We start from the raw sequence: 27,520 nt of genomic DNA, 5'->3' as shown, positions 1-27,520 counted from the left end.
GTTCTGCGCGGCCGTGCTCCTGCGGGGGCGCTGGGTCGTGGAGTGACAGGGCCTGTCCGAGCCCACGGCCGCAGGCTGCCTCCCCGCTCGCCCCTGTCCTCGCCATTCCCTCGGGTGGCCAAGTCCCGCCCGCGGGCCCGGGTTCCCTCCGCCGACACAGCGGTGGCTTCGCGACGTCGCGACCCACCAGCCCCAAGGGGAGGGCGGGGCCTGGCGGCCGTTTGTCCCTCCGCGCGACCCGTAGCGCGCGTGCCCGGCCGGCCCCGCCCGGCGCTGTGGCGCTATAAAAGGGACGGAACGTCGCGGCGGCGCTTGACTTCACGGGGGCGCTGCGGCACGAGGAGCTAAGATGGCGTCGACCAGCCGGTACGGGAGGCCGGCCGGGGCGCTCGGAGGGGCGCGTGCGGAGGAGGCCCGCGAGGGAGGGGGGGGCGGGAGTGGGCTCCGCCATCTCTCTCTGTCCGTGGTACAGGAGAGAAAATGGCCGGCGCTTGCCCCTGCTGCCGCCTGGGGAGGAACCGGTCGCCGCCCTTGCCCGGCTCCGGTGTCCCCCGGCTCGACGCGGCGCTCTCGGTTCGCAGCGCCCTTGCTCGCTTTCCGGTTTCCCGTGTCGCCCTGTGCGCGGCTCCCGGGGCGGCAGGAGGCCGAGGAGGGCCGCGGCGGGCCGTGCCTGCCTGGTCTTCTCTGTGTGGGCCGGGCCGAGCGGCCTCTGAGGGGCCGGAGGTCGGGAGGGCCGTGGCGGGGGGGTGTTGAGTTCCCCCTCCTTGCTGCGTCGTGTCGTTATGAACCGGTAGCTCTCCGAGAGGAAGCGAGCGTTTTAGGGGACCTGGAGGCCGTTTGTGACTGGATTCCGGGGCCCCTCGTTAGTCAGAGCTCGGTGTCACCGGCGCTTGTGATCAAGCCCTTCTTTCTGTAGGGCCGAGCTCTTCCCTCGGCGGTGTCTTACCGAGAGCGGCCCCGGCGGAGGGAGGGCGGGCGGGCTGACCTCGGCCCGGGGTGTTGCGTGCCCCGGGCCGTCGGACGGGTACCGGGCACCTTCCCTGGTCCCGGGCACCGCCTCCGAGCCGGGGCGGCTGCTCCCTGCCTCGGTTATCGAGTCCTGAAAACAGCTCTGAGGCTCCCACCCTAAATCCCTACCGGCACCAGTCGGTGGCCAAACGGGTCTCGGGCCCCGAATTGGTCTTTTTCCCTGGAGCGGTATCGGGGTTTTCTTTCAAGTGAGGAATGAAGGCAGGCCCCGGGAGCGGGCTGTGCGGTGACTCTGTTACTCCTGCCAAACCTGTCCTAGGGCCGAGGGAGCCCTTCCTGCGCTGGTCTTAGTGCAGCTCGGGAGCCCTGTGCTGAGACCGACCTTTACGCACCTGCCATGCATTTCCCTTCAGTATAGTCAGCTTAGTACGTTGAACCTGTGTGTTGCAAGGAGTACAGTATATATGCCTGGATAAATGAGTTAAAATGAGGATAGGAAGGCTAATTTTTACAATGGCTTGTGAAGGTAAAGTCTGAAACAAAACGCTGTTAGTATTCTTTCAGGGTTCTGGATTGTATTTTATTTTTTTCTTGTGCTTAGTGTGTCGCTAGCTTTTTGCGTAATGCCAAACATCAGATGATTGCACAGGCTTTGTCAACAGTTTTGTCATATGAAACTATAGGCTGGGAATAGTTTCTCACTGCTTCTTGGAAAGTGGTTTAAAGAGCTTTTATGTAGTATTTTGAATATAATTTGCACCTGAATATCTTGTGTGTACATGTTCTTTCTGGAGGCTTTAATTATTAATAGTGATGTTGATTTTCAGTTTTGGTTTCAAGTATTGGATATCTTTCTGAACAGTCAGTGGATTGAAATATTTGTGGGGTTTTTTTTGTTTGTTTTTGTGCTTGTCATGGCTTAACCCCAACTGGTAACTAAGCACCACACGCCTGCTTTCTCACTTCCCCCGCACCTTCCCCCAGTGGGCTGGGGGAGAGAAGAGAATCAGAAGAGGAAAAACCAAAAAAGTTCATGGGTTGGGATAAGAACAGTTTAAGAATTGAAATAAAATGATAATAATAATACTTTGTGTTGAAAAATAAAATAACAGACAGAAACAAACCCAAGAAAGACAAGTGATGCAAATGAAAAACAATTGTTCGCCACCACCTGACTGATGCCTAGGCTGGCCCTGAGCAGTGGCCCACCCCTGGTCAGCTTTCCCCCTAATTTATATGTTGAACATGACGTCATATGGTATGGAATATCCCTTTGTCCAGTTTGGGTTAGCTGTCCTGCCTGTGTCCCCTCCCAACTTCTTGTATGGCCCCAGCCTCCTTGCTGGCAGGGAAGTACGAGAAGCTGAAAAGGTCCTTGACTTAGTGTAAACACTGCTTAGCAACAGCTAAAATATCTGTGCGTTATCAACATTGTTCTCATCCTATATCCCAGCTACTAGGAAGAAAATTAACTGTTCCATCTGCAACCAGGACAATCACAGAATCACAGAATCTTCTAGGTTGGAAGGGACCTTAAAGATCATCTTGCGGCCCGGGGTGTTGCGTGCCCCGGGCCGTCGGACGGGTACCGGGCACCTTCCCTGGTCCCGGGCACCGCCTCCGAGCCGGGGCGGCTGCTCCCTGCCTCGGTTATCGAGTCCTGAAAACAGCTCTGAGGCTCCCACCCTAAATCCCTACCGGCACCAGTCGGTGGCCAAACGGGTCTCGGGCCCCGAATTGGTCTTTTTCCCTGGAGCGGTATCGGGGTTTTCTTTCAAGTGAGGAATGAAGGCAGGCCCCGGGAGCGGGCTGTGCGGTGACTCTGTTACTCCTGCCAAACCTGTCCTAGGGCCGAGGGAGCCCTTCCTGCGCTGGTCTTAGTGCAGCTCGGGAGCCCTGTGCTGAGACCGACCTTTACGCACCTGCCATGCATTTCCCTTCAGTATAGTCAGCTTAGTACGTTGAACCTGTGTGTTGCAAGGAGTACAGTATATATGCCTGGATAAATGAGTTAAAATGAGGATAGGAAGGCTAATTTTTACAATGGCTTGTGAAGGTAAAGTCTGAAACAAAACGCTGTTAGTATTCTTTCAGGGTTCTGGATTGTATTTTATTTTTTTCTTGTGCTTAGTGTGTCGCTAGCTTTTTGCGTAATGCCAAACATCAGATGATTGCACAGGCTTTGTCAACAGTTTTGTCATATGAAACTATAGGCTGGGAATAGTTTCTCACTGCTTCTTGGAAAGTGGTTTAAAGAGCTTTTATGTAGTATTTTGAATATAATTTGCACCTGAATATCTTGTGTGTACATGTTCTTTCTGGAGGCTTTAATTATTAATAGTGATGTTGATTTTCAGTTTTGGTTTCAAGTATTGGATATCTTTCTGAACAGTCAGTGGATTGAAATATTTGTGGGGTTTTTTTTGTTTGTTTTTGTGCTTGTCATGGCTTAACCCCAACTGGTAACTAAGCACCACACGCCTGCTTTCTCACTTCCCCCGCACCTTCCCCCAGTGGGCTGGGGGAGAGAAGAGAATCAGAAGAGGAAAAACCAAAAAAGTTCATGGGTTGGGATAAGAACAGTTTAAGAATTGAAATAAAATGATAATAATAATACTTTGTGTTGAAAAATAAAATAACAGACAGAAACAAACCCAAGAAAGACAAGTGATGCAAATGAAAAACAATTGTTCGCCACCACCTGACTGATGCCTAGGCTGGCCCTGAGCAGTGGCCCACCCCTGGTCAGCTTTCCCCCTAATTTATATGTTGAACATGACGTCATATGGTATGGAATATCCCTTTGTCCAGTTTGGGTTAGCTGTCCTGCCTGTGTCCCCTCCCAACTTCTTGTATGGCCCCAGCCTCCTTGCTGGCAGGGAAGTACGAGAAGCTGAAAAGGTCCTTGACTTAGTGTAAACACTGCTTAGCAACAGCTAAAATATCTGTGCGTTATCAACATTGTTCTCATCCTATATCCCAGCTACTAGGAAGAAAATTAACTGTTCCATCTGCAACCAGGACAATCACAGAATCACAGAATCTTCTAGGTTGGAAGGGACCTTAAAGATCATCTTGTCCAACCGTCAACCTAACTTTGACAAAAATAGGCAATGCCTTTGACTCATCAGAAATATCTAAAAAGTAAAAATCAAGACAGAATGTATAGATTAGCCTGAAGTAACGGACTAGTGGGAAGGAGGGGACTCGGATTAATTTAAGTTTTAATAGGATGTTTTCTCTAGTTGAAAGTATTAGTAGTTATTTTTTGGCACAATTGGATTTAGGTTGGCAGGTCATCATGACAAATTTTTGTGATCGTCCTCCATACCCTCTGCTTTTATAGCTTGAGCAAAAAGACTTTGTTGATTGTACAGACTCCCAATTGTAAATATTTATTATTCTAATTTTGAAATGGTGGGTTTTAACAGAATTAGTGAACAGTCACTAGCAGCTTGAATGAGGTATTTGCTCTAAAACATTTGGTTAGAAGCAATTGGTTGTTACTCTATAGTCAGTTGTGTTAAATATTGCTAGTGCTTTATAGGAAGTTTTTTTATATCTGCTGTAATTCTTGAAGATGCACGGGTGTGAAAGAGACAGATACTTCTTTTCAGAAGCAGTTGTCATATAATCCCCTTCATGAGTTGATTGGTTTTTGTTAAGATCTCTCACAATTAATGGGTTGCTTAATTAAAAAGGGGGCTTTTTCTTCAAATATTTAAAAATAATAAAACAGTGATAGAATCAGCTATTTTCTAAAAATATGTGTTGTGTATGCGCTAATTCCTGAATTAAGGACCTGGTAAGTGATAGTGATCCAATTAGAATGAGTGAGAATGCCTATTTGGAATGAAGCAATCACCACTAACATTTTTGGAAATTCATTTAGTGGTAGACTGCAAGTAGACTACACCTAATCAAGTCTGTTATTTAGATTTTTGATGTTTTAATTTGAAGTGGTTTTGGTGTATCTTGTAAGATAAATCACAAAAATTTGGAATTGAAGATAACCTGAAGTCTTAATCATCAACTGTAGTGTTACAGCATTTAAATAAAAGGTGACGTTCAGGCGTTTAGGTTAATATTTTATCATTCAGATCACTCTAAATTCTGTATAATTAAGAGTTCCTTGTTGAAAAGAACAATTTAATACTTTTGGATATGCAGTCTCCTTGATTAAAGTCATTAATACTTCTAATTTTGTTTTTTTTCTTAGTTTGGATGTGCTCCCAAGAGTGACTTGTCCAAATCATCCAGATTCCATTTTAGTAGAGGATTACAGAGCTGGTGATATGATTTGTTCTGAGTGTGGGCTAGTAGTAGGTAAGTAGCTATTCATATTTTTATGAATTACCATATAACTTAAATTGTGCATGTAGACTTGTTTTCCCACAAAATTGCTATATGATAATTTGAGTGTTTAAAAGGCTTTTTCTTGATGCCTAAATTTTTTCTTTTATGGTATTTTGTTGGCTAAAAGCTTACTGGTTTTAATAGTTTGTCTTCTGGTAACTTCTTGCATTATGAAAAGACTCAAGCGCTCTCCAGATTAAAACTTTAAAATACGTTGTGATTTAAAATATATTCAATATTGAATTAGAATATTGTGCAGTCTAGTCTAGGATTCTGGTTTAATCATGACTGTTGTTTCAGTCAGGGAAGTATAAGAAATGTAACAAAAGTTCTTTGTCAAATGACTTGCTTACAGAAAAAAATAATCTCAGTTTCCCATTAGTTAGAGGTTATCTTCTACCCTGAAGGATTTCTCTTTATATCCTTGCCAGCACCTGTCTTTGTTAATTACTTCTCCTAAGGCTTTTAGTGCTATCCAAAGTAAATATTCATTTTTCCTCCAGATTTTTTCTGAGCTCTTTTACTCTGTTCATGTGGCAGCAACTTCCACAAGTTAAACTGTATTTCTAGGTATAATTGAATATTTTAAATGAAAGACCTTTTAGGCCCTTTTGGTCTCTGAATGAGAGGGAGAGAGAATTATGTTGTCATAGAACATGCTCCATATTCATTTCTGTGGGTCTTTTGTAAGATGAGCCTCTTATTGTGCATCTTACTGTCTTCATTCCATTTGCATGGGAAACTTTTCATGCTCCTCTTGTGATAATTCTTTAAACCTCATTTATTTCTATTGCTTTTTTTTACACGTGCCGTGACCCAAAAGAAAGTCCTCTGTTTTGAGGCTGCATGTTCAGATGATTCATTCAGTGGTGCTAAATATTTCAGATGGTTCTACATCCCTCTCTCCTGGACTGTGGTGATTTTGTTTTGGCTCTCGTCTTGCGCTCAATTAAAAATGCTCATACAGCTGTTAGCGTAAAGCTAAAGGTTTAGTAAGTTGCAGCAAAAGTAGTACTAATTTAGCCATGCAGCTAAAATAGTTATCTTTTGTTTATGCAAAAAGCAAACTTCCACATAGCTTATTGAAGTAAATGTAAAAATATTATAACTTGAGTACCAGTTTCCTTGGAAATTCTGAAACAATTTAAAAGGCGAGGGGGAAGATTGTTACTTTTTGTTAAAAGGAGGACTGGTTTAAATTGCATAAATTGAGATAAAGATAATGAATCCTAACAAATTTGCTGGTTAAAACGTATTGAAATATAGTAATGGACTTCTAAGTTACTGCTTAAAAATAGTTTGGTCCATGTTCAGCTTATTGTGTGGCTGCCATATAAGTTGAACCAAAGTTTAGAAAGGTCCATCTTGACCAGTTCATAACTTTTAAGATAATGCTGGTGTTAGAGGAAGAGGGAAAGGTTTTGCTTCATATGCTTCATCTTTAGGAACTTGGGAGTTTGTCAGAAATCTCAATTCATGTGTCTTCTATTACCCAGTGACAAGGTATTCTTGCTTTAGAGTTTTACTCTCTGGTCTCTCCTGAATCAATAGCATTGGAGGTTTCTTTAGTTTGCATTGTCAGCATTTTTGACAAGCAGAATCATTAGAATATTAATACAAACTTCTGAGTTGAATTTTAAGAATGGTCTTAGTTTTCTTTACAGCCACCATTACTGATAGGGTAGAGAGTGTTTTTTCTTTAAGCATTCAGTGTTTTATAAGTAGGCCTTTCTATGGATCACTAAAAAGCTTTAATATTTACCTTCGTTGTGCTGATTGTTCTCATTCTGTCTTGCCTTCCTTCAGCAATTTAGTTTACCTGCATATGTCCAATTCATTAGTTAGAGTATCTAGGAGCTAGTTTGGAAAACTAATTAAATCAGGTGAAGATAAATAATTGAAGAGCACATGACCAAACAGAAATGTGAACATTCAACATTTTCTCTTCTCTCCTGTTAAGAAATTTAGAGGAGGAGAGAACCAGATCCAGTTCTTGATGCCTGTTTTCTGGAGATGTGTGTGAAGTAGGGATATTTTGAAAAGAAAATTTTGTTTCCAAATGAGAAAACATTCATGTATTTGGTGCAGATTCCATGATGCATTTCCCTTAAGAGTAGTGATTTCATTGCTGATTCTTACATAGAAAGTCATGGATTTCTGTTTTAAGGCTTATGTAGGTTATGATGTGTAGTTCATGGGGAATAGGGCCCACTCAGAATATATTTTGAGGTGGACTGAAAGTTAGTGAGGTCTTTATCACTGAAGGGGATTGATTAGAACAGTTAAAAACCCCAAATACTCAATATACCCTATAGCCAAAGGAGTGTTACAGGTTTATTTAAAAATGTGATTTTGGTGTCTGCAGAGGACTGCTCGTGTGGGGGGGGCAGAATGGTAAATGCTGAATTTGTGCATTTATTTTACTGCTGTAAAGTACATAGTGATGTGACTTCACAGATTTTTTTTTGTTGTTGTTGTTGTTATTATTTACTGGCTTTGGTGCCATTTGGCTGAAATCAGAGCAAAGAGTCTTTGATTAAACTGAGTGCATTTCCGCTTGATGTTTTTTTTGCTTGCTATGGCAAAGTACTGAAGTTTCACATTTGTTGGAAAAGTGTTAAAAGTTTGTTAAATGTAAAACAATGTGTCATACGATAAAATAGCTGGTGCATAGATAATTTTGGGGTTTTGTAATCAATCTTCGGGGAGTATGAGGTGAAATCAGTATTATTAGTTTTATGACTGAGGTATTTTTCAGGTCTGTAGCTGAAAAGGTGAAGCAACAGAAAAGTTTTGGGGAGGAGGAGGCTCAGAGAAGGAGGAACTGATCTCTGTAACAGTTCAATTCCATGTCGTAGGCAGTGCTATATATTGGAAATACTCCCATTTAATGGATTTGTGAGTTGTTTTGTACTCATAGGTGTTGTTCTTAGTGTCTCATTAAGATTGAAATTTTAAGTTAAATGCTGCTTCTTTGCACAGCGTTTTTCATTTGTTGTAAATAAACAGTGCTGTTTTGCTGTGTAGTATTAAAACAATTAAATCTTTTAGTGTCAGTATGACTGAAGCTGCTGGCTGTTTTATTATTGCTTCAAAATATAGGTTCGGTCTATTAAAAAACTCCCATTTGCCTTTTCACTGATACCTTTTGTGGGTTAGTTTGTGCTCCATCTTTACAAATTGGAAACAATTACTGTGAAAACTTTTTCTCCTGGTTATTGCCTTTTGCAGGAAAGGCAGTTGGAGACCTAAATTGCAATTGTCCATGGAATTTTGATATTAATCTGGATTGACATCCATCTGAAATTTTACAAGTCTATGTCTAAGCTTATCTGCTGTCATAAGTCTTGTGTTTTATTGCACGTACTTTTCTGAAGTCATTCTGGGATATGTGGTATTGTGAGTATTCATGTACTGGCTTGAGAATTCACTTAACAGAGTTCTTAAGGCTTGGAGAAGTGGTTAGTCCTGTATTCATTTAAAACATTGACCATATCTCATTCTTCAGACAGACTTGGTGTGGGGAGAGGTATTTTGTTCAAGAACACAAGGCTAGTAAATCCTCTTTCTTGACAGGTAAATATTTTGCTTACTACCTTTTAGGCAGTAAAAAAGTCTGGAAGTCAGCTGATAACGCCAGAAAGGGCTGAAGAAAGCAGAATTGAAGTGCAATACAAAGCACTGAATTTTCTTGACATGTAGCAAGGTGGTGAGCTGAATTTCAGAGGGGAATAAAAATGAGTCTGGTGGCGTGTACAGCTGTGTGGCATCTCAGCTAGACAGGAATACCTTTCTGATCTAAGACTTCTCTTAAACTTCTGTAGTTTCGCTGAACAGTGTCTTAGTGTGCAGGAGTTGGAGCAGTGAGGAGTTTATTTTCAGCATTTAGTAAGTGATGTTCTCTTAAGTGATTAGCTCTGTCTGCTTCAGTGGGCAGGTATGGCTTAGAGGAGAACAGTGCTCTTGTGTGGAGTTATTTTATATAGCCTTCTTAAATAAAAAAGCAGAAGTCTGTCCTTGGACGTGTATCAACTTGTTAAAGCTTTGAGTCAGATTATGACCTATATTCAGATGTTTGTTCCATGTTCAGTTAAAGAATTTTGGGGAAGAATGTTCAATAGCTTGTGGTCAGCAGTAAGGCTGTTACAAAATTGTCAGAATATTTGGCTGGCTAATGCTTCTGAAAAGTTTGAGATATAAATGGCACATCTTAAATTCAGGTGTGGTCTATGAAGAATAGGTAAGATTTCAGTGTACCACAGATGGTTTTTCTCTATGACAAACAAGGGGGAAGGCGTTTCACAATTGCTTCTCTGCTGGCCAGCCTCATTACTCAGGATGTCTGCCATTAGGGATGAGATTGATTGCATCTATACACAGATGCTTGTTTTCTGAAAACCAAAGAAGCACGGTTTTGTTTGGTTGAGTTTGTTATTTTTTTTCTTTTTCCCCAGCTGTTGGTAAGTGGAGGTGCTTAAGTACTTCAGTCTGGGATCCAGTAGAGGGCACTTAATGCTGTTAACGTCTATTCTAGGACCTCTCAATGGTGAAAAATCTTTTCATGTTTGGGTGTATGTTCATGGTTACTTCTTTATGTGAATGTTGTCCACATTTAAAACTAAAATGTGAAATCTCATTTTAAAGTATTACTTAAATATGCTAAAAATCTTCAGTTAGGGATGTGTATTAGCACCTTACTGGTTACTGCTTCTGCACTGGGTGTCCAGAGCACTAAAAAGTGACTGACAAAAGTTAGTCCTTGCAAATAAAACTCTTTGCATCCACAGGAAAGCTAATGATAAATAAATATAGATATAAACTTAAATAATGAAACTTAAAGAAATTCTGAATAGTTGACTTTTGCATGAGCATTCATGGATGGTTGATTTACACAGAGAATTTGTAATATGAAGAGAGTAATTTGCTAGCCTTTTTCAGTCAGCATTTCAAATAATCTGTGTTTTAAGTCTAACCCATGTCAGTTTTAAAGACAAGGGTGGTGGTTCTAGCTGTTTCAGCCACAACACTTGTAACAGTGGAAACTTAGACTTTAGAGGTCAAAAGTTGGCATCTTTGGTCAAGTTTTTTAATAAGCACCACACTTTGCATGTTGTATCCTGGAGATTTTCTAATTAGTAGGTTCTAGACTGGGAACCAAAGGTGTTTGAGAGCCACTATGAAGAATGCCCCTATTAGTTGTAATACTAGGTTTATCTAGTGGAATTACAGTAACGTTCTCCCATTAGGGAGTGTTTCTTACATGCATTCTTATCAGATTGGCCAAGTGATTTAGGGCAAATAAAGCAGCAGAAAGTTGCAAAAGTGATTTAGGGACTGGAGCATCTTCTGTACGAGGAGAGGCTGAGCGCTGAGCCTGTTAGCCTGGAAAACAGAAGGCTCAGTTCAGCACGGCTCTGTGTAGTTACATTTCTTCACAATTCTCCTCAGCTTGTAGTCTGCTACCTGGGCTTTTCGTTGTAGTTTGTCTCAGCACCTCATTACTCTGGTTAACAAGGAGTTGACAGAAATTAATTGTAATTCTATATTTATTTATTTTTTTAAAATTTGGCATTGTAAAATGCTTTTAATTAAAAGTGCAATATATGTGCTCACTAGATGGCAGCAGATTCCTTAACTGTAAGAATGAAACATTCTGCAGAAACAACAGGTACTTGGGTACTCTAAAGTGCAAATAAACTTTAATTTCCATATTCATTTTAAGATTAAAGTACTAACTAATGGTATGTAGAGCTTGATGCGAAGTACAGCTAACATTAGAGCTCCTCTGAAATACCTTCTCAACCATTTCAAGACTGGATATGGAAGATAACGTTACTTGAGCCTTGAATGTCTTCCTATTCCTTGTTTTGATTAAGCATCTTCAATTTGCAGCTCTATTGTCTTCATATAACAGATAATACAAAATGCAAAAAGAATAAAATATATGTATATTATAAGTTATTGCAAGTGGAGTGCAACACTAAAATAGCTGATATTATTTCTCCATACATATGTGATTACAAATTCAGGGCTTGTCAAGTGAAAATATTTTCCTCTGAGAAAGCACTTTCTATTTTTAGGAGGGGAGTAAACATAGATAATTTGTGATGTGTAGGAATTTTAAGGTACCATTTAGAAACTGTTCAAAATGATACTTTAATTTTTGATACTGACCTGAGTTTACTCTTGCATTTCTTAGCGCATGCTCTTTCCCTTTGGCAGTTGTCAAGAAAAGTAACCTCGGTCTGAGGTTTTCCGTTCTGAATAACAGTTCTGCATTTTACTAAATGAGCTTTTCAGATGGTGGGTAACCCGAGTCGGTGAAGTTTGCAGTGTGTATTTCCACTAGAGCAGCCTGTGTGTTAGTCTATTAGACTGTATTTTAAAGAGTAACTGAATACTGGAAGAATGGTTTATGAAATGAAATGGGGCAATGGAGAACAACTCATACGCTCAGAAAGATAGTTCAGGCTATCAGACAGGAGATGGATTCCACAAAGATGTGGTCCTGTAAGCTGTGGTTTTCATGTGTGCTTCAGAGGAGGAAGCTGAGGAGATGAACTCGTCTGTTTGATGAAAATCAAATAAAGGAGTGTCTAATGTAGCCATATCTAGTGAAGCTTATTTTTGTTCAAAAGGACTGCATCAAAAGGAAGTAGTGAAGAGAATATGCAGCCACTCCCATACTTATCGCAGCTCGATACCATTACCAAAACCGGTACAATAATGATGTGAGAAAGCAGAAATGATTTTATAAGGTACTTATTGGGAGCTTTTTTTACTCTGACTTTTGACTATCAGACCCGTTTTCCAGGTGCTTCAGGAAAGTCAATCAGTAGTGTATGGCCAGTAAATTCAGTCTAGTACTTACTGTTAACTCAGGACCAATCTTCAAGGCTGATTCTGTACGCTTCTTTCTGTAATGCTGCCTTGATGGCTTAGGGTGGAGCTTAACTGCATCTGTACTAATGTCATGGTTCCAAAGTCTTCTGTTTGTTTTGGGGTTTTTTTTTTTTGTGTTCTGAAGAGTTAAAACTAATAAATGCCACACTTCCACACACATTTTTTTTTTTTTGGGTGTAGAATGGGATAATTAGCTGCTTGTAGCTGAGTATCTTTTCCATCTATGGAAAACTTTTGGTGTATTTGTTCCATTTTTGTTAATATTTCTAGCTTGTGTCACGCTTTCATAGAAGCCTTTTGAAAGGTGGAATGCACTTCCTAGGGTCTCTGTATATTTTAAATAAGACACTGAGAGTATGCAGACAAACTGTTTCCTGCAATAGCAGATTTTTTTGGCAAAGTAAAGGTATTTGCATACTGCATCTTTAATTACACAAATGCTTTATATTCAGTGATTTGTTCTACTTAATCTTTTCTCACTCTGAAATAGTAGTCTCAGTCCTCTGTTTGTACTATGTTTGCCAAAGCAGGCAGTGATATAACACTTTTTTTGTTAGAGCAGGAATGGTTCATAACTCACAAGAGGCAGATCCCTGAGTGAGTCATTTAGGTCATTCCCACTTGTGTGGAAAAAATATTACATCATTGCTCTGTACTCAGTGTTCTATTTATACCATGCCAGAATTTTAAGTACATTTTGCTTTTTTTAGATGCTGTAAACAGTATTGGGGGGTTGTCTTAAAGTAGAGTTACTGCTAGGCCATAGAAGGAGCATTACTGAATCAAATATTTACAGAGAGTCCAGGAGCTAGAGGAGCATGCTGTCTGCCAATTCAAGCCTGCAAAGGGCGGGGGGAAGACCTTCCTAAGAGAAGAAATGGATCTGTGCTTTCTTTTACTCTGCTATATTCTTAACCTTCTAGTTTTTGATTACCTGCCCCCCTGGCCTTGGTTTTCATTATAGCAGTAAATAAAGGTGGAGCATAGCTGTGAGCATGTCTGACAAACATTGGGGAGAAAACCTCTAACCTAAATTTGTTCCTTCTGCTTGTGAAGATTTCTTATGGTTCCTTCAGAGCTTTCAATTTCAAGTGTATTCCTTGCATAATTTTATGTTAAGAATAAAGTTCCTCATTCAGAATAGATCCCTCCCCCCTCATCCCAAATAATTGTGCAGTTAGATCACTGTCCATTGCTCCTGTTTTCTCCAGCTTTGTATCTTGTATTACCATTGTTTGGAGAGTGCTTTTGTCTGTCTGCTTATGTTTTCACCAGGTTAAATCAACCTTTGTGGTTTCATACTAAGAGTTCCGTACCGGAAATTTTTCTTGCAGTCAAAGCTACTTACTTTTTGCAGACATTTCTTTCACCACATACTTAAACACTGATAAAGTGTGAATTTTTCGTTGAGTTTAGCAGAGCAGGGTGACAGTTATATTGAAGTTTCTTCTGATATCCTACACAGAGCTGTAACCTGCTTTACTGCAAAACCACTAAGAAAGGTGCACTTTTTGTGCTTTTCTGTACATGTATTCTTAAAAATTCTGTAATACTGCTCTGGGGCCAACACTTTTGAGATGCAGCTTTTACCAGAGCTGTGAATAGAATGAACCTCACTGCCAACAGCAGGGGGTGTGCTTGTGTGATGGGTTTGGTGGTGGTGTGGTGGTTTTGGGGTTTTTTTGTTTGTTTTGTTTTGTTTTTGTTTGGGGTGTAGTTTGTTTTTTCTGGTTTTGTGCTGGGTTTTTTTAGGTTTTGGTTTTTTGTTTTTTTTTTTTTTTTTTTTAAGTTTGTATCATTGTGATTACTGTAGGAATTTTGCCTGTATCAGAGAGTTGGTTATAGTTATTTCCCAATCTGAAAAGTTGCTGTAGAAAAAGGTTTAGAAGAATGTGAGATGAATGGAGGACTGCAAGGAAGCTGTTTCATTCAAACAATGTGGGCTTAGTGCTTTTTCTGCTTATTCTGAATCTGTATCTAAACGTTCCAGGTATAACAGGGTAGATTGAGTTAAGAATAAATAGTTGTGTGTATATATTTTGTGTTCATACTGTCAAGCATCATAAATGAAGTGGAATTGGGCAGGGTCAGACCTTCCTTCAAGAACAGGATTTGAGCTTCCAAATGCTGTTATGGTGGGTTAGAAGGTGGCATATTTCAGAGTACCAAGGGCCTGGAGCTCATGCCCAGAAGTGATTTATTACAGCTTAATGAAATTGTGCATGATGATAATTCATATGTGCACTTTGAACACATAGCAAATACGAGAGAACTTGTTAAGTTACAATAACTTACTCATTTGCCTAAGTGCTGAGAACATCAATAGGCAACCATGACCCCCAGCTTGAAATCAAGGTCTTGATTCCTTTTGTGTATTGAAGATCCGGTGATACTCTTAAAGGATAACTGTAACTCTTTGTGTTCTGGATGGATTTCTCTAGTTACATTTTCTGTGCAGCTCTAGTTACATTTTTCCCCCCATTTTCTTCCCCGTTCCCTTCAACTGAACTTGTAAATCTCAAAATGTTTTGGTACATTGTCCTGCAAGTTACTGTTCTGTTTGGAAATCCCGACAGCCTGTCTTTTTATAATGGAGAGCTCAGATGTATAACATCATGAAATATTTCACAATGTTACAATTATTGCTTTCTGTGAACTCAGGTGACCGGGTCATAGACGTAGGGTCAGAGTGGAGAACTTTCAGCAATGACAAAGCAACAAAAGATCCATCTCGAGTCGGGGATACCCAGAATCCTTTGTTGAGCGATGGCGACTTGAGTACAATGATTGGCAAGGTAACACTTAAAATACTAAATTTTGCTAAGTTTGAGTATTTTAATGTCACGTGCATATTTGTATGTCCATAGGGAAACTATTCCAAGAATGTATTTACAAAGAGATTTTGTCTGAACCTGAACTCTTACATTTCAGTGGTGTGTAAAATGTGGCTCTTTCCTGGGGGTAGCAGGAAAGGGCTGACCTCTTCAACAAAAGAGAAGTTTGCAGTGCTCTGGGGTTACTTGCTGCTCTTTGGTATGCTGCTATAAATAGAAAAGCTGATGTTGCAATCTTTAAAGAAACACTTTGACTTAGCATGTGTATTTGGCATGATTCTGAAATAACAGATACTTAAAGTTTTGAGGTCTTAATAGCTAGTACTGCCCAACTTGCACTATCATTATTTGTACTAAAATCTGTGTTAGACTCATCCTGGGAGACCCGGAGATCTACATGCATGTTGTACATGTTCTTCCAGTTAAAGGACTAAATGTAAAATTCTTTTCTGGTGTGTGAGTTCTCCAGAAGAAAGTATTTGTTGTGTATTTGAGTTGAAATTTAGTGGCACAGCCATATCCTGCTGTTTTCCATGAGAGAGCAAGCATGATTAATTGCACAAATGTACTTCCTTTAATGAAGTAGTGACCCAGGTAAGTTTTCATTGTTACATTTTGTGTTATATTTTCTACTGCAAGATCCAAATTGAAATTTGTGGATTTCTTGAATGTTTCATGAAAGGTGGTCCAGTTGCTGATAAACAACTACTAAAAAAATCTATTGCTGCTTTGTGTGTTGTGGTACATGCACACCAGGGTTTCTTAGATGTTTTTGTTCCAGTGATGTTGCTAGGATGAAGAAGTAGATGTACCTTAAATATGTATGGATACATATAGGGCAGTGTGCAGCGTACTTCTCAACGAAGAATTCTTCAAAGAGACAAAGACAACTAAAAAATACTGATACAGACAGCTAATCTTGATGCTCCATTGGTGAAAAAGGACAAGCCTTTGAACAGAAGGCTGCAAGTAGATGTTTACATTTTGGACAGTGCCGAGCATTGCTGCCCACTGGATTTTAGGATGCCTTATGGTGGCTTTTGGAATCTGTTCGGGCAAACAATTTTCTGTACTGCTTCATTAAAAAGGTTGGCATTGCTAAGGAGCTCAGTGAAGCAATGTTGTAGAAATCACTGGAGTTTTAGTGTCACCTGTATAGGTCCAGAAAGACTGTAGTTCTCAGGGCTTGGATTTCTGTCGCTGATTTGGTGAGCTATGATAAAGATCAGAAATACACCTTTATATATAGAGAGAAATAGACTATTTGCTTCAGGTTCACACTGTTGTCTTGTTTTGGAACTGTGTAAATACAAGGTTTGCTTCTCAGTTTGATCAGTAGCTAGGATGAACTTCTGAGCTCTTCTAGAACCTGCTTATTGGAAAAGACAAAAAATATTTCAGCTAAAGATAGAATTGGTATCCAAGTGAACAGTGACTTGTGCTGCTAACCCTCTTCTCTCTAGAGGTTCAGATCTTCATTTAGAATAAAAGGGATAGCAGCCTTAGTGAGAGAATTAAAGATGTAAAGAAATATCTCTGAAAAGTTTGATTTTTTTCAATGAAAACTAAAAATTTTCAGAGATGGACATTTGTCTAAGGAAACAGATTTGCTGTTAACCAGAACATTTCACAGTAGGCATGACTGTCGGAGCGGCATGATTTAGCTTATGAGAGCTGTGAGTAAAAATGTCCAAAGGTCATGTCAGAGAATGGAGAGGGGGCAGTCTCTCCTACTGTGGATATTTTATTTGCATGGGGACAAATCACAGAAGAGACACATAATTTCCTACAGGAAATTGGGAATCTGTTTGACGAACCCGGATGTGTTCTGGACAAGAGTTCCTGTGTTTGTCTTGCAAGTGAGCAGGGGCTCTGGAATCTCAGCTCATTGGTGTGAACTCTGTATCAGGAGCTGTGCTTTTTCCTCCGTCATTTGGAAAGAAGAGGATGACTTCTATCAGAAGATGGTGAAGAAATTTCCTATCAATGCAGAAAGGACATGAATTTTGCAGCAAAAATAACTAAACCAAGGAAGTAGTACATCTCTCATGTAATCTTCTAAAGTCACTGCAACCACTGGGTTGGGATGAGGATAGACCTAGATACGCACAGCGGTTGAACAAGGGTGAAATTGGTGTAGTCATGAGGACGATAAGTAGTAGCTGACAGAGTACAGAACAACCTTCACAAATTCCAGAGAACGAAGCAGGATAAGATTGTATTTTCTCAGTTAATAACAATTCCTAGAATGGCTTGGAGTAGACACCAGATTTGTGTGCCAGAGATTGCTTTAGCCTTTTGCATGGGACAGGGAATAGAGGTATTCCTTTCTGCTTTGGGTAGAATTGCAGATAATAGAATCTTTAACTGCTTCCTTCCTTTTACCCCCAAAAAACCCCACCCCTCCCCACCAAAAAAAAAACCAAAAACAAAACGCCCAAAACCTGTGTTGTGGAAAACCCAGAAGAGAAGGACATTGAAAATTATCATGGCGCATCACATTAGAGATCAGTTGTAGATTCCTGGGAACGTAGGTGGAAGTGGAGCCCGACCCACTTGCTGCTTACAGCAGTAACGTTCTGGTGACTGGCTGTTGCCTTGAAATGAGTAGAGGAAGGGCACCAGTTCTGCTTCACAGAATGGTCTGTCACTCTTTCCACTTTGAAACCAGGCGATGCTGCTTTAGGACTCCTTCCTGCTGGGAGGAATGTGGTCTGTATCTGCTAGTAGCAAAAGAGAGGCCGCTTGCCCATGCAAAGGGATTAGCTCCTAATTGGTTTTAGTACTTCAGGGACCCATCTGTCTGAGGTAGCAACAGCCTGCGTTAGAAGAAAGATTAATTTGTCTGAAGAGGAGGATGAATAGCGTAGTTGACTGTGGTGGAAGTGGTTTGCATTCTTCAGGCAGATCTTTGGGATATTGGCACAGAACTGTACGCTCTATGACAGTAGATACTGCAGTTGATCTGATGACGATGCAGATCAGTTGGAAATGCGGTGATGTCTGGCATTAGTTGTGACTCGATTGCCAGAATATTGTAGTTTTTTCTTAAATTTTACATGAACTGAACTAATAGCATTTTACTGAACTAATAGCTTCTAGATTCTATGAATCTAAAGGAAAACTTTTTAAGTTTTGCTACCTAGCTTTAGTAATGGCAAAATTTATAGATTTTTACATTTTGCCACAATTAAGTATTGCAAGTGCTAACAGGCACAGTATCATATTGGTTTTGAATAGGTCATTGGCTTGGATGTCCTCTTTGCCTATGCCTTCATTTTCAGATTTGAGTTAATGTAACAACTGTCTCCAGTTGGCCATAACTTTTTGTCTTTCTGACTCGCCAGTCTGCCACAGTGCAGGTGCAGCTCAAGTGACATATGGGGTACATAAAATCTAATCTTGGACCCCAGCACTGGTGACCGGAGTATTGAGATGTGCACATTGGCTACATATTATTAATTTTATTCTTCAAATTACTGTTACATTAGGAAAGAAAAACCCCTGCATGATCTGTGGTCCTTGGAAACCAATTCATTATTTGAGACCTTGTGCAAAGTACAGAACCTGATGTTTGGAACAATGCTCAATTGTATGATTTATTTCAGTGATGTTTATTTGCGCAAGTGTCTGAACTAAACACCTTGATTAAGATACATAAAGCTGCGAGGTGCTTGCTCTTGAAATGAGGAGGAAGTTGCTTGTGTTTTATTGACAATAATTTTTTTTCTTTTCAGGGCACAGGTGCAGCAAGTTTTGATGAATTTGGGAATTCCAAGTACCAAAATCGTAGAACTATGAGCAGCTCTGATCGTGCAATGATGAATGCTTTTAAAGAAATTACAAACATGGCAGACAGAATCAACCTCCCTAGAAATATAGTTGTAAGTTCATGTCTCCCTTCCTTAAATTGTTCTGGCATTGACTTAGTTAGCATAATATAATCAGCACATGAATTTTTGATATTGCTGCTAATTAAATGGCCTAGAGTTAATTAAATTTAGTCTTCTTCCTTTGAAGGATCGAACAAATAATTTATTCAAGCAAGTGTATGAGCAAAAGAGCCTGAAGGGAAGGAGTAATGATGCTATTGCTTCTGCTTGTCTCTACATAGCCTGTAGGCAAGAGGGTGTTCCAAGAACATTTAAAGGTAAGTTTTCAGTGATACAGATTCAATTTTGCTATGAAGTAAAGGTCTAGTTACTGTTACCGTAGGAGGCTGGTTTTCTCAATCCTGGGCTGAACAGGCTGAATTAGTTGGTCTCAGCTACAGCTCACCTTTGAGGGGAGGGTAGGAGGGAGTCTGGAAATTTGTTATATTCGTGAAGTGAGTAGGTTCTTAGGTATGGGATCTCTGGTGATAATGTGTTAAAAAAATTAGCATTTGAAAGTCAGTCTGAGTGTTGGTGAAAATTAAAAGGTCTGCTATGATCAGAGGGTGATGGGGAATATTGTACCTGGATTTGAACCAACAGTTCTGCAGTAAATATGTGCAACTTTTCCCTGACAGGGGTGCCACTTTTACTTGGCATTGAGTACCAAATTTCCCTTGCTAAGCAAGCTGTATATGGTTTTTTTTCCATATGGAAAATGTACACTGTTTGAAGTGATTTGGAAGTTTCACTAATGTGCAAAGTTTATTTAGTGATGGTGGCCTTTATGGGTCTTAATCAAATTTCATTCTTAACATATTATTTTGGGGGAGCAAGTGCTGTCAAGCCTAAAGTTTAATTTTTACTCTTTGTTTAGAGATATGTGCAGTGTCCAGGATTTCAAAGAAGGAAATAGGCCGGTGTTTCAAACTTATTTTGAAGGCTCTTGAAACCAGTGTTGATCTGATTACAACTGGAGACTTCATGTCAAGATTCTGTTCCAATCTGGGTCTTCCCAAACAAGTACAAATGGCAGCAACACACATTGCCCGTAAAGCTGTGGAGTTAGATTTGGTTCCTGGGAGAAGCCCTATCTCTGTAGCAGCCGCAGCTATTTACATGGCATCACAAGCTTCTGCAGAGAAAAGGACACAAAAAGGTACAATTTCACTTTTTTTTTTTTTTTTTTTTTAATTTCTCCTCATCTCTTGCTGCTTGAAAGAGAATTCAGTGTTACTGTAAAACTTGGATGAAGGTGGTGACAGGCTGCCATTCTAATTGCATACAGCAAGGACCAAGTGAGGATCTCGACTCTCCAAAATGAAAATTGAGTAATTGGTTGTGCTCACTCTAAACTGAGTTCACTTTCTTCTGGCACTGGGAGTTGGGTTCTTGAATGCAATAGACCAGTGCATTCCAATGAGCATAATTTTAACTTTACCCTGGCTTGGCTGTAGATCACCTTTGGCATTACTCTTACGGAGCCAGTGGAGAGTTGAGGGCTGTTGTTGACCTTCAGAGCAGCGTGGATCGGCCTCTGGGGCTCAAGGGAGTCAGGCCTGAGTCGGGGCAGCACGTGGGGCAGGGAGCTGAGGCTGCAGTGGTTGGAACTTGGTGTGACAAAGGATCCAAGCGCTGGTAGCAGGGCTGTGGAACCTCCCTTTGTGTGTCTAGTCCAGTTCAGGTCAGAAGTGTTAAAAATGTAGCAATTTAGTAGTGGAGATCTCCTTTTAGGTAGAGAATAGCCTTTAGCTGCCAGGTTATGATGCTTTGTTCTGCATTAATCACCACTTATTCTGTCCCTGGAGCCTTCATCATGCTGGCAGTTTCCTGGGCCTGTGAGTGATCTAGAGCCCTAGTAGTGTGGTACCTTCATCCTTGCTCACCTTGAGCTATTGGGTTGTGTCTCTTAAGAGTGATCGTTAGAACAAAGTACGGCTGCTGCTGTGGATACAGACATGACTCCAGACTCCTTCAGTGTCCTCGGACACTGTTGAAGTCTTCCAGGTGGCTCAAGGTTTAAATTCCAAACTTGGTTAAATCTTGTATAAGTTTAAGTTTCTGCGCATCCCTTGCTCGTTAAACAGTAGCTTGTACTGTGCCTCTGTCTTAACTCCTCTGTGCATTTTAAGATAAATGTATTTCAAGTTTAGCTGAAGGTGTTCTCTTTTGCCTATGCTGAAATTTTCTGCTGGTTTTGCTTATATTTAATGAAAATGCAAAACCGAAGATCCTGATGTTGATGATGATTTATTAGAATGTTGCTGAGCACATATAGACTTTGCAGTAGATGTTTTAAATGACTTCTGCACTCTTGGCCCTCTGTCAATTCGAAATTGGTATTATTCCATGATTAATAGCATAAGTTGAATTATGGCATGTGAGAAGAGAGACTTGTATGCAAAGTATTAGTCACAGTGGTTAACATGTTTTTTTCAGGCTTTTGGGAGAGTTATGAATTAAACTAAGTGTATAGCACTTCTTGATAAATTATGCTTGCTGGTTTCTTCGGTACAAATGGCAAAAGTAAAAACTAATTGCTTGTCTGCTTTTTGTCTTAGAAATTGGTGATATTGCTGGTGTGGCTGATGTTACGATCAGACAGTCGTACAGGCTGATCTATCCTCGGGCTCCAGATCTCTTCCCAGCAGACTTCAAGTTCGATACCCCCGTAGACAAACTACCACAGCTGTGAAAGGTTACTTTTAATTTCTATTAAAAAAAACCTACAAAACCAACCCAACAGCAACAAACTTTTGAGTTTTGCCTATAATAAAAGGATGTACAAAGTGTTAATATTGAGTCTTCATGTTGTGGAACTGGAGGATATGGCGATGGAGCATAACTGCTGGAAGGCAGCACACATTCCAAGGGTAAACAAGCTCATTGTGTGGCATTTTGTATGTATATATTAGTGGAAGTAAATATTTAATAACTGTTGCAACAAACTTAATTTCATATTGTTGTACTTATTTAGATTTCTTTTGTAGGGATCTAGTAAGATGTATTTTGGAAAATTGAAAATATTATGTAATTCCCAAATAAACTGTTTTCCAAAAACACTTACCATCTTGTGAATATCACTGCAACTTGACGTGCACGTACTGTTCCCCATGCTGGGAACTGGAACATGGTCCATGGAACAGTAGAGTGAGCTTCATACTGACAGACTTGGTCACAAGGCTGCCTAAATGCTTGCTTTTGCTTGGTAATTTTTTAATCTTGTGTGGTTTTAGTATGTGTAGTTAGCTATACGGTGCTGCGTGGACGACTTAGCCCAGAATGCAAGCAGTTGTAGAAAAGCGGTTCGAGTATTTGCACAACTGCTGCTGGAGATTTCCAAACTGCTTGTGAACGGATTAGTCACATCCTTGGCACAGTCTCCCTGATTTTCACTGTTGTCTCCCTGATTTTCACTGTTGTCTCCCTGATTTTCACTGTTGTCTCCCTGATTTTCACTGTTGTCTCCCTGATTTTCACTGTTGTCTCCCTGATTTTCACTGTTGTCTCCCTGATTTTCACTGTTGTCTCCCTGATTTTCACTGTTGTCTCCCTGATTTTCACTGTTGTCTCCCTGATTTTCACTGTTGTCTCCCTGATTTTCACTGTTGTCTCCCTGATTTTCACTGTTGTCTCCCTGATTTTCACTGTTGTCTCCCTGCTTTGCTTCTGTGAATTTGACTTCCTGACAAAGCAGATAAATATATGGGTTGTTACTTTGGTTGAATTCCTGACGCCTTTGTGACGCTTGGTACCCTACAGAGGAAGGTAAAATATATTTTTGGTGAAAGTTTCTGTTAAATGTTTGGCCCTGTCAGTCCACCCTGCAGCCCTGCTGGCCAAGGCTTCTGCCTTTGGCTTGTTGGGTTGTGAGTGAGCACTTGCCTGTTTGAAAGGATGCACCAGGTGCTGAGGGGTGAAGGCCAGAAGTTACTCAGCCCTCCCCAGACTAACGGCTTTCGAAATGAGTTGCCTCCTGACAGTGTCCCTTTGTGTGCAGAGCAGCAAATGTGCTTCACTGGGAGTCTTCTGGTTCCTGAGTTAATTTTGTATCACAGGTGCAAATTCATTTTAATTACTGAAATGAGCAGCTGAGGGGTCAGCTTGCTATGCATCTGGTCCTAAGCCACCCAGAGGGAAGGCTGGGTGTCCAATGCTAATAGCACTAATTGTCAATAGCCCTCACTGTTTTCTTTCTGGTTTAGTTTTAATCCTCTTCCGCCAGTCGAGACTATTGAAATGTGGTAGCTCAACATTTTTTTCTGTAAACAAATAACAAAGGCTGTACAGTTCTGTGGCACCACTGAAACTGTTGGTTGCAGTCATGAAAAATCCTGGTGCAGATGTTAAAGATGTTCTTGGTAGCTTGGAGGGATCTTGTTTTAATGTAGTTCCTTAAACTTTGTTGCGATATTTTCTATTACCTGGGCTTTCCTTGTTCTGTTCTGAGCTACTCTGCCTACCTCCTCCACAGGAGAAGGTGTGATGCTTTGAATGGGCAGGGCCCAACATTTGATGGAAGTTTGGAAATACAGAGGTGAAGGGTTTGTTTTTGGTTTTGTTGGGTTGTTTTTTTTTTTTATTACCATGAGTGTACTTTCCAGCACAGATCAGGATGTTCAATCTGCTACATGCAGGTTAAAAATAGCTGAAACTTACATTTGCCATAATGCTCTTATTTTAAATGCTTTCAGTCATTATTCCTGAGCCCTTGACATATGAGGGGTGAGTGTTTGCAGCTGAAATTGTTACATACAGCAAAAGCTGTCTGGCCTCAAATTTAAATACATCTGTGCAAAGCTCCGGAGGGCAGCAGATGGAGGCAGGGAGGGTCTATCCTGGCTTGACCCTGCCTCTTCCTGCCATTCCACGAGCAGTTCCTGTACCTCCCCTGCCGTGGAGGTGGCAGTAACTGCGCTGCCCAAAGAGGCACAACTAGGAATGGGGTTGAATATTCTGAAACTGGTTGCTACTTGCTCCAGTAGACTATGCTCTTAAAGTGAAGCATTCCAGGATAAAAAAAAATAGTATAACTCTGATTTCATTTTGGGGCAGGTACCTTTAGTAAACTGCTGATGAAGGTAAGGATTTTGGCTTCTCTTGCAGAAGCTTCTAATTCAGAAATGAGCTCTCCTTGTTCCTGGCTGGAGCTTCTTGGTGGTGTGGGGGGTACACCAGCAGCTCTGGGGGCTGCAGGGATAGGTGTGGGGAGCTGGAGAGGAGGTGGTTGCAACTCTACAGTGTTTTAGCTGATTAATTACCTTCTGGTGTTCCCAAAGCTGAGTGGTAGCAAAGGCTGTATGAGAGGTAGAGCCTAAAGTGCAGAGAGTGGCTGCAGTTGAGGTGTTGATGGGTTCTGGGTTCTCTGCTGATGTGCCTGTGTCCTTGCTGGGAGCTGAAGATGGGATTGCGTTCCCCACACACAGCAAAGGCCAGGGCATTTCAGTAATGTCTTCAGGCACTTCCTACGTTGATTCAACTGCGATTTAGCCTAGATATTTAAAACTGGCTGGATCTTCATTTGGAGCCAGCCCTTTCTGGAACGATTGCTTAGTTACGTATTGAAGTTAACTGTCTCCAGGCAATGGTCTCATGTGAAATCTGTTCTTAAGAGCTTCACTCTCTGCTGCCTTGTGAACAAGCTCACTGTGGGCCAGGTATAGGTTTTTGTTTGTTGATGGAGCTTTCCTACACAATGGGGGTGGGGGGGGAAGAGCCTACAATGAAGAAGTACCCAGGAGTGGAAGGAGTGTGGCCTCCCCCTGCCCTCCAAGGAAGCCCGGGAAGGGAGAATGCTGTTCAAGCTGGCCAGAGCTCAGTAGATGTGGTCTTCTGCTCCCTTCAGGACTGCTCACCCAAGCAAGAGGAGGCTCCTTTCCTTCAGCCTCAGAAGAGGTAATTATTATTTTGATTTTAAAAAAATTAAATTAAGTACACTGAGCTACCACTAAGAGACTGGGTTTATCTAAGTCCCCTCCCAACTGCAGATTTTTTTCTGAAGTTACCTGTGGAGAAAACATGACAAGTCACTTCAAGAAACAGCAAAATCATGTTTGGGACACAATTTACAAATTACTCTATTTAAAACTTTAATTTGTGATATTAATGACTGCAAAACACTTAGAATGACATTTGTTAAAGGCACATTTCATTTTAATGCATAGTGTACCATTCTAAAATAACCTAATTTCCTTACAAAGTGCTTGAGCAGCCACATACAGATAAAGTATAGCAAAATATATTTACAATCTAGAGTTTAAAATCTTAATCTGCCTAAAAATATTTAAAAAACTACAGAGATAAAATTAGTGCTTTCTTTCAGCTTAACTGGGTGAACATACCCTGCCCTCTAATTTTTTTTTTAATTTTTTTTTTTTTTAGTGATTTACTTAGATTAAAAAAAGATTTCTGTACAAGATGTAGTTACAAAAAGGTATTTTTGAGGATACTTTCATAAGTGTTAAGCACCCTGTTAGATGCTCATATATATATTTGGGAACCAAAAAGGGTGAGCTGACTGTACCTCAAAAGTATTGGTTTTCAGCTAGATACAGGAACATCATTTCTTTCTTGTTTATTAGAATCTGGAAACAAGTAATGCTGAGCAGTTGACTCACGCTGCCAAACATGATTCGTGAAGCTGGTGAAGGTGCCTTCCTGGTTCCTGTGGAGGGGGGCGGTGCCTGATTTAGACCTAATAACTCTTTTATTTTTTCCTCCCTAAGCCTCTCCCCTGTGTGACCCTACAGGTCTGTCCAGCATCATGATTTTAAACCACCGCCTCAGTGTTACACGCTCAAGTGGTTTGCGTTTCTTCTTCCAATGAAGAAAATGACAAGTTTCTCATTCATCTGAGTGCCAATTCTCCCTATCTTTAGCCCATGACCAGCAACCTCCCGGCGAGGGTGACCCTGCGAGGCGAGACACGCCGTCAGCTCCGGATGGGGCTAGAGCTAAGGACCACGCAGGAGACCTATCTTCCCAGAACTAAGGTTTGCCCACACAACACCAGATGCCAAAACCAGGTCTTGGTTTACAAGTGTGCACAGTGTCTGGTCTAAAGTATTCAACTTTTGAGGTACAGCTTTTAGTGTTGGGGGGGTTTATAAAATATACAGTTTTTATCAAAAATATTTATACATTCTGTTACAACATATTGCTTTTACTCTCAGTAACTGCCAATCAATGTTCTGGAGTTCAGTGGCCTATACTTAAACAAATATTTTTTTTACTCAGTTCTGTGTTGTTCACTTGGCCACTGTGCAAAAATCAATGAAGTGGTATAATTAAATTACTTGCCTGGACATAAGAATACATTACAACTTCCAAATATACATGTTCACAGCATGTATACATTGAAAATCCTTATGTTTTCTAAAAGTGATATGATATTGTACAGCAGCTAGAGGCTGATGTAGGTGGTTAGATACAGACTGGTTAACTGAGCTGTCCCCGGGGGGAGCGGGGAGGCAGGAGCTGGAGCACAGGAGTGGATGGGCCCGGGCAATGCTTTGCTCTGTGCGCTCAGACTGAGCAACGGCCTTCTCACATTCTGCAGATCAACCAGGGCTTTAAGCCGTGCTTAAAGAGCTTGAAGGCAAAACTGTTTGGCAAGTGGCTTTGGTAAACTTTCTGGATTTTTTTCTGGATTTTTCTTTGTAATGGAAGCACTTAACGCTGTTGTTATCTCAAAGGCAAGGCGTTTAACATTTTTCCTAATAAATACCATAGAAAATTTACAAAACAAGGCATATCTGTTCTCAATACCGTTATTTTAAGAACACAAGATGAAAAGTGTACATAGAAATGTGTCGTTTTATAGACTGCACAAGATAATATTGAACTGAAATCATTTGCCTTCTCCAGCTAGAACCGTGTTGTGTGTGTCATCAGTATCCCAAACTTCCATTTCAGTGTGGCTGAGTGGAGAGCAGTGATCACCTCCCTCACAGGCTGCTCTTCCCCCTGCGGGCAGACACTCTAACAAGTGACATTATCTGCTGTAGGGGAGTGAGAGAGACAGTACGGATCCACCTGTGCCTGTGTGCAGGAAGCTTAATGCAGCCTGGGTTCACCAACTCAGCTTAAGAACTCCACAGACCTGCTTTCCAGTGCTCAGATAAAAAAAAAAAAAACAATATACAAAGAGGCCACTCTTCACAAGAGTGTTAAAACAGTACTTAAAAGGATCTTCATGTGACTTAAAAAACCCAGAAGCTACAGGTGGCACAGAGAGCAACTGAAGGGTCGGTATTCTTCTGAGAGAGGCATTTTGTGAGCCAGTCAGCTGGGGTTTCACAGTGTGTGGAAGTTAACACCAATCAGCAATGTAATCAAAATCTCTGAACATTTCCTGCTCTTCTTCCGACAGTATCCTTGGTTCCCGAGGCGGAGTGAGGATGGGTGCTTCAGAGGTAAATTCGTCATCAAAATTACTAACGTCTTCCCGTCCTCTGATGGTGGGTACGAAAGGAGGCTTCACTTTCTTGGCCAGTAAAGCATTCCAATCTATTAGCTGGAAAATAGAACAACTGATGTTCAGTTTCCTGTCTCTACCCCTCGGTCTCCTTAGATGTGACATTGGTT

General features: G+C 40.9%; 2 protein-coding genes across 2 annotated transcripts in view; one reads left to right on the top strand and one right to left on the bottom strand.

Annotated features, from left to right (window-relative positions):
• Positions 1-278: 278 nt before the first annotated feature.
• On the top strand, positions 279-21,996 carry GTF2B (general transcription factor IIB). Its single transcript, XM_014939526.1, has 7 exons — positions 279-366; positions 5,189-5,295; positions 14,890-15,023; positions 18,800-18,946; positions 19,083-19,212; positions 19,812-20,093; positions 21,496-21,996. The coding sequence occupies exons 1-7, from the start codon at positions 350-352 to the stop codon at positions 21,627-21,629; spliced, it is 951 nt and encodes a 316-aa protein (XP_014795012.1). The 5' UTR covers positions 279-349; the 3' UTR covers positions 21,630-21,996.
• Positions 21,997-24,998: 3,002 nt separating this feature from the next.
• Positions 24,999-27,520, bottom strand: part of PKN2 (protein kinase N2) — a 30,546-nt gene continuing 28,024 nt past the window's right edge. Inside the window, exon 21 of the mRNA XM_014939360.1 lies at positions 24,999-27,449. Coding sequence (XP_014794846.1) covers positions 27,246-27,449 — 204 coding nt within the window. The 3' untranslated portion in view covers positions 24,999-27,245. The remainder of the gene's footprint in view (positions 27,450-27,520) is intronic.

The sequence above is a fragment of the Calidris pugnax genome, unplaced genomic scaffold (assembly GCF_001431845.1).
Source record: "Calidris pugnax isolate Ruff unplaced genomic scaffold, ASM143184v1 scaffold18, whole genome shotgun sequence".
In the NCBI taxonomy this organism is placed as follows: Eukaryota; Metazoa; Chordata; class Aves; order Charadriiformes; family Scolopacidae; genus Calidris; species Calidris pugnax.
Note: the sequence above shows the minus strand (reverse complement) of the source record. Positions and strands in the feature narration are given on the sequence as shown.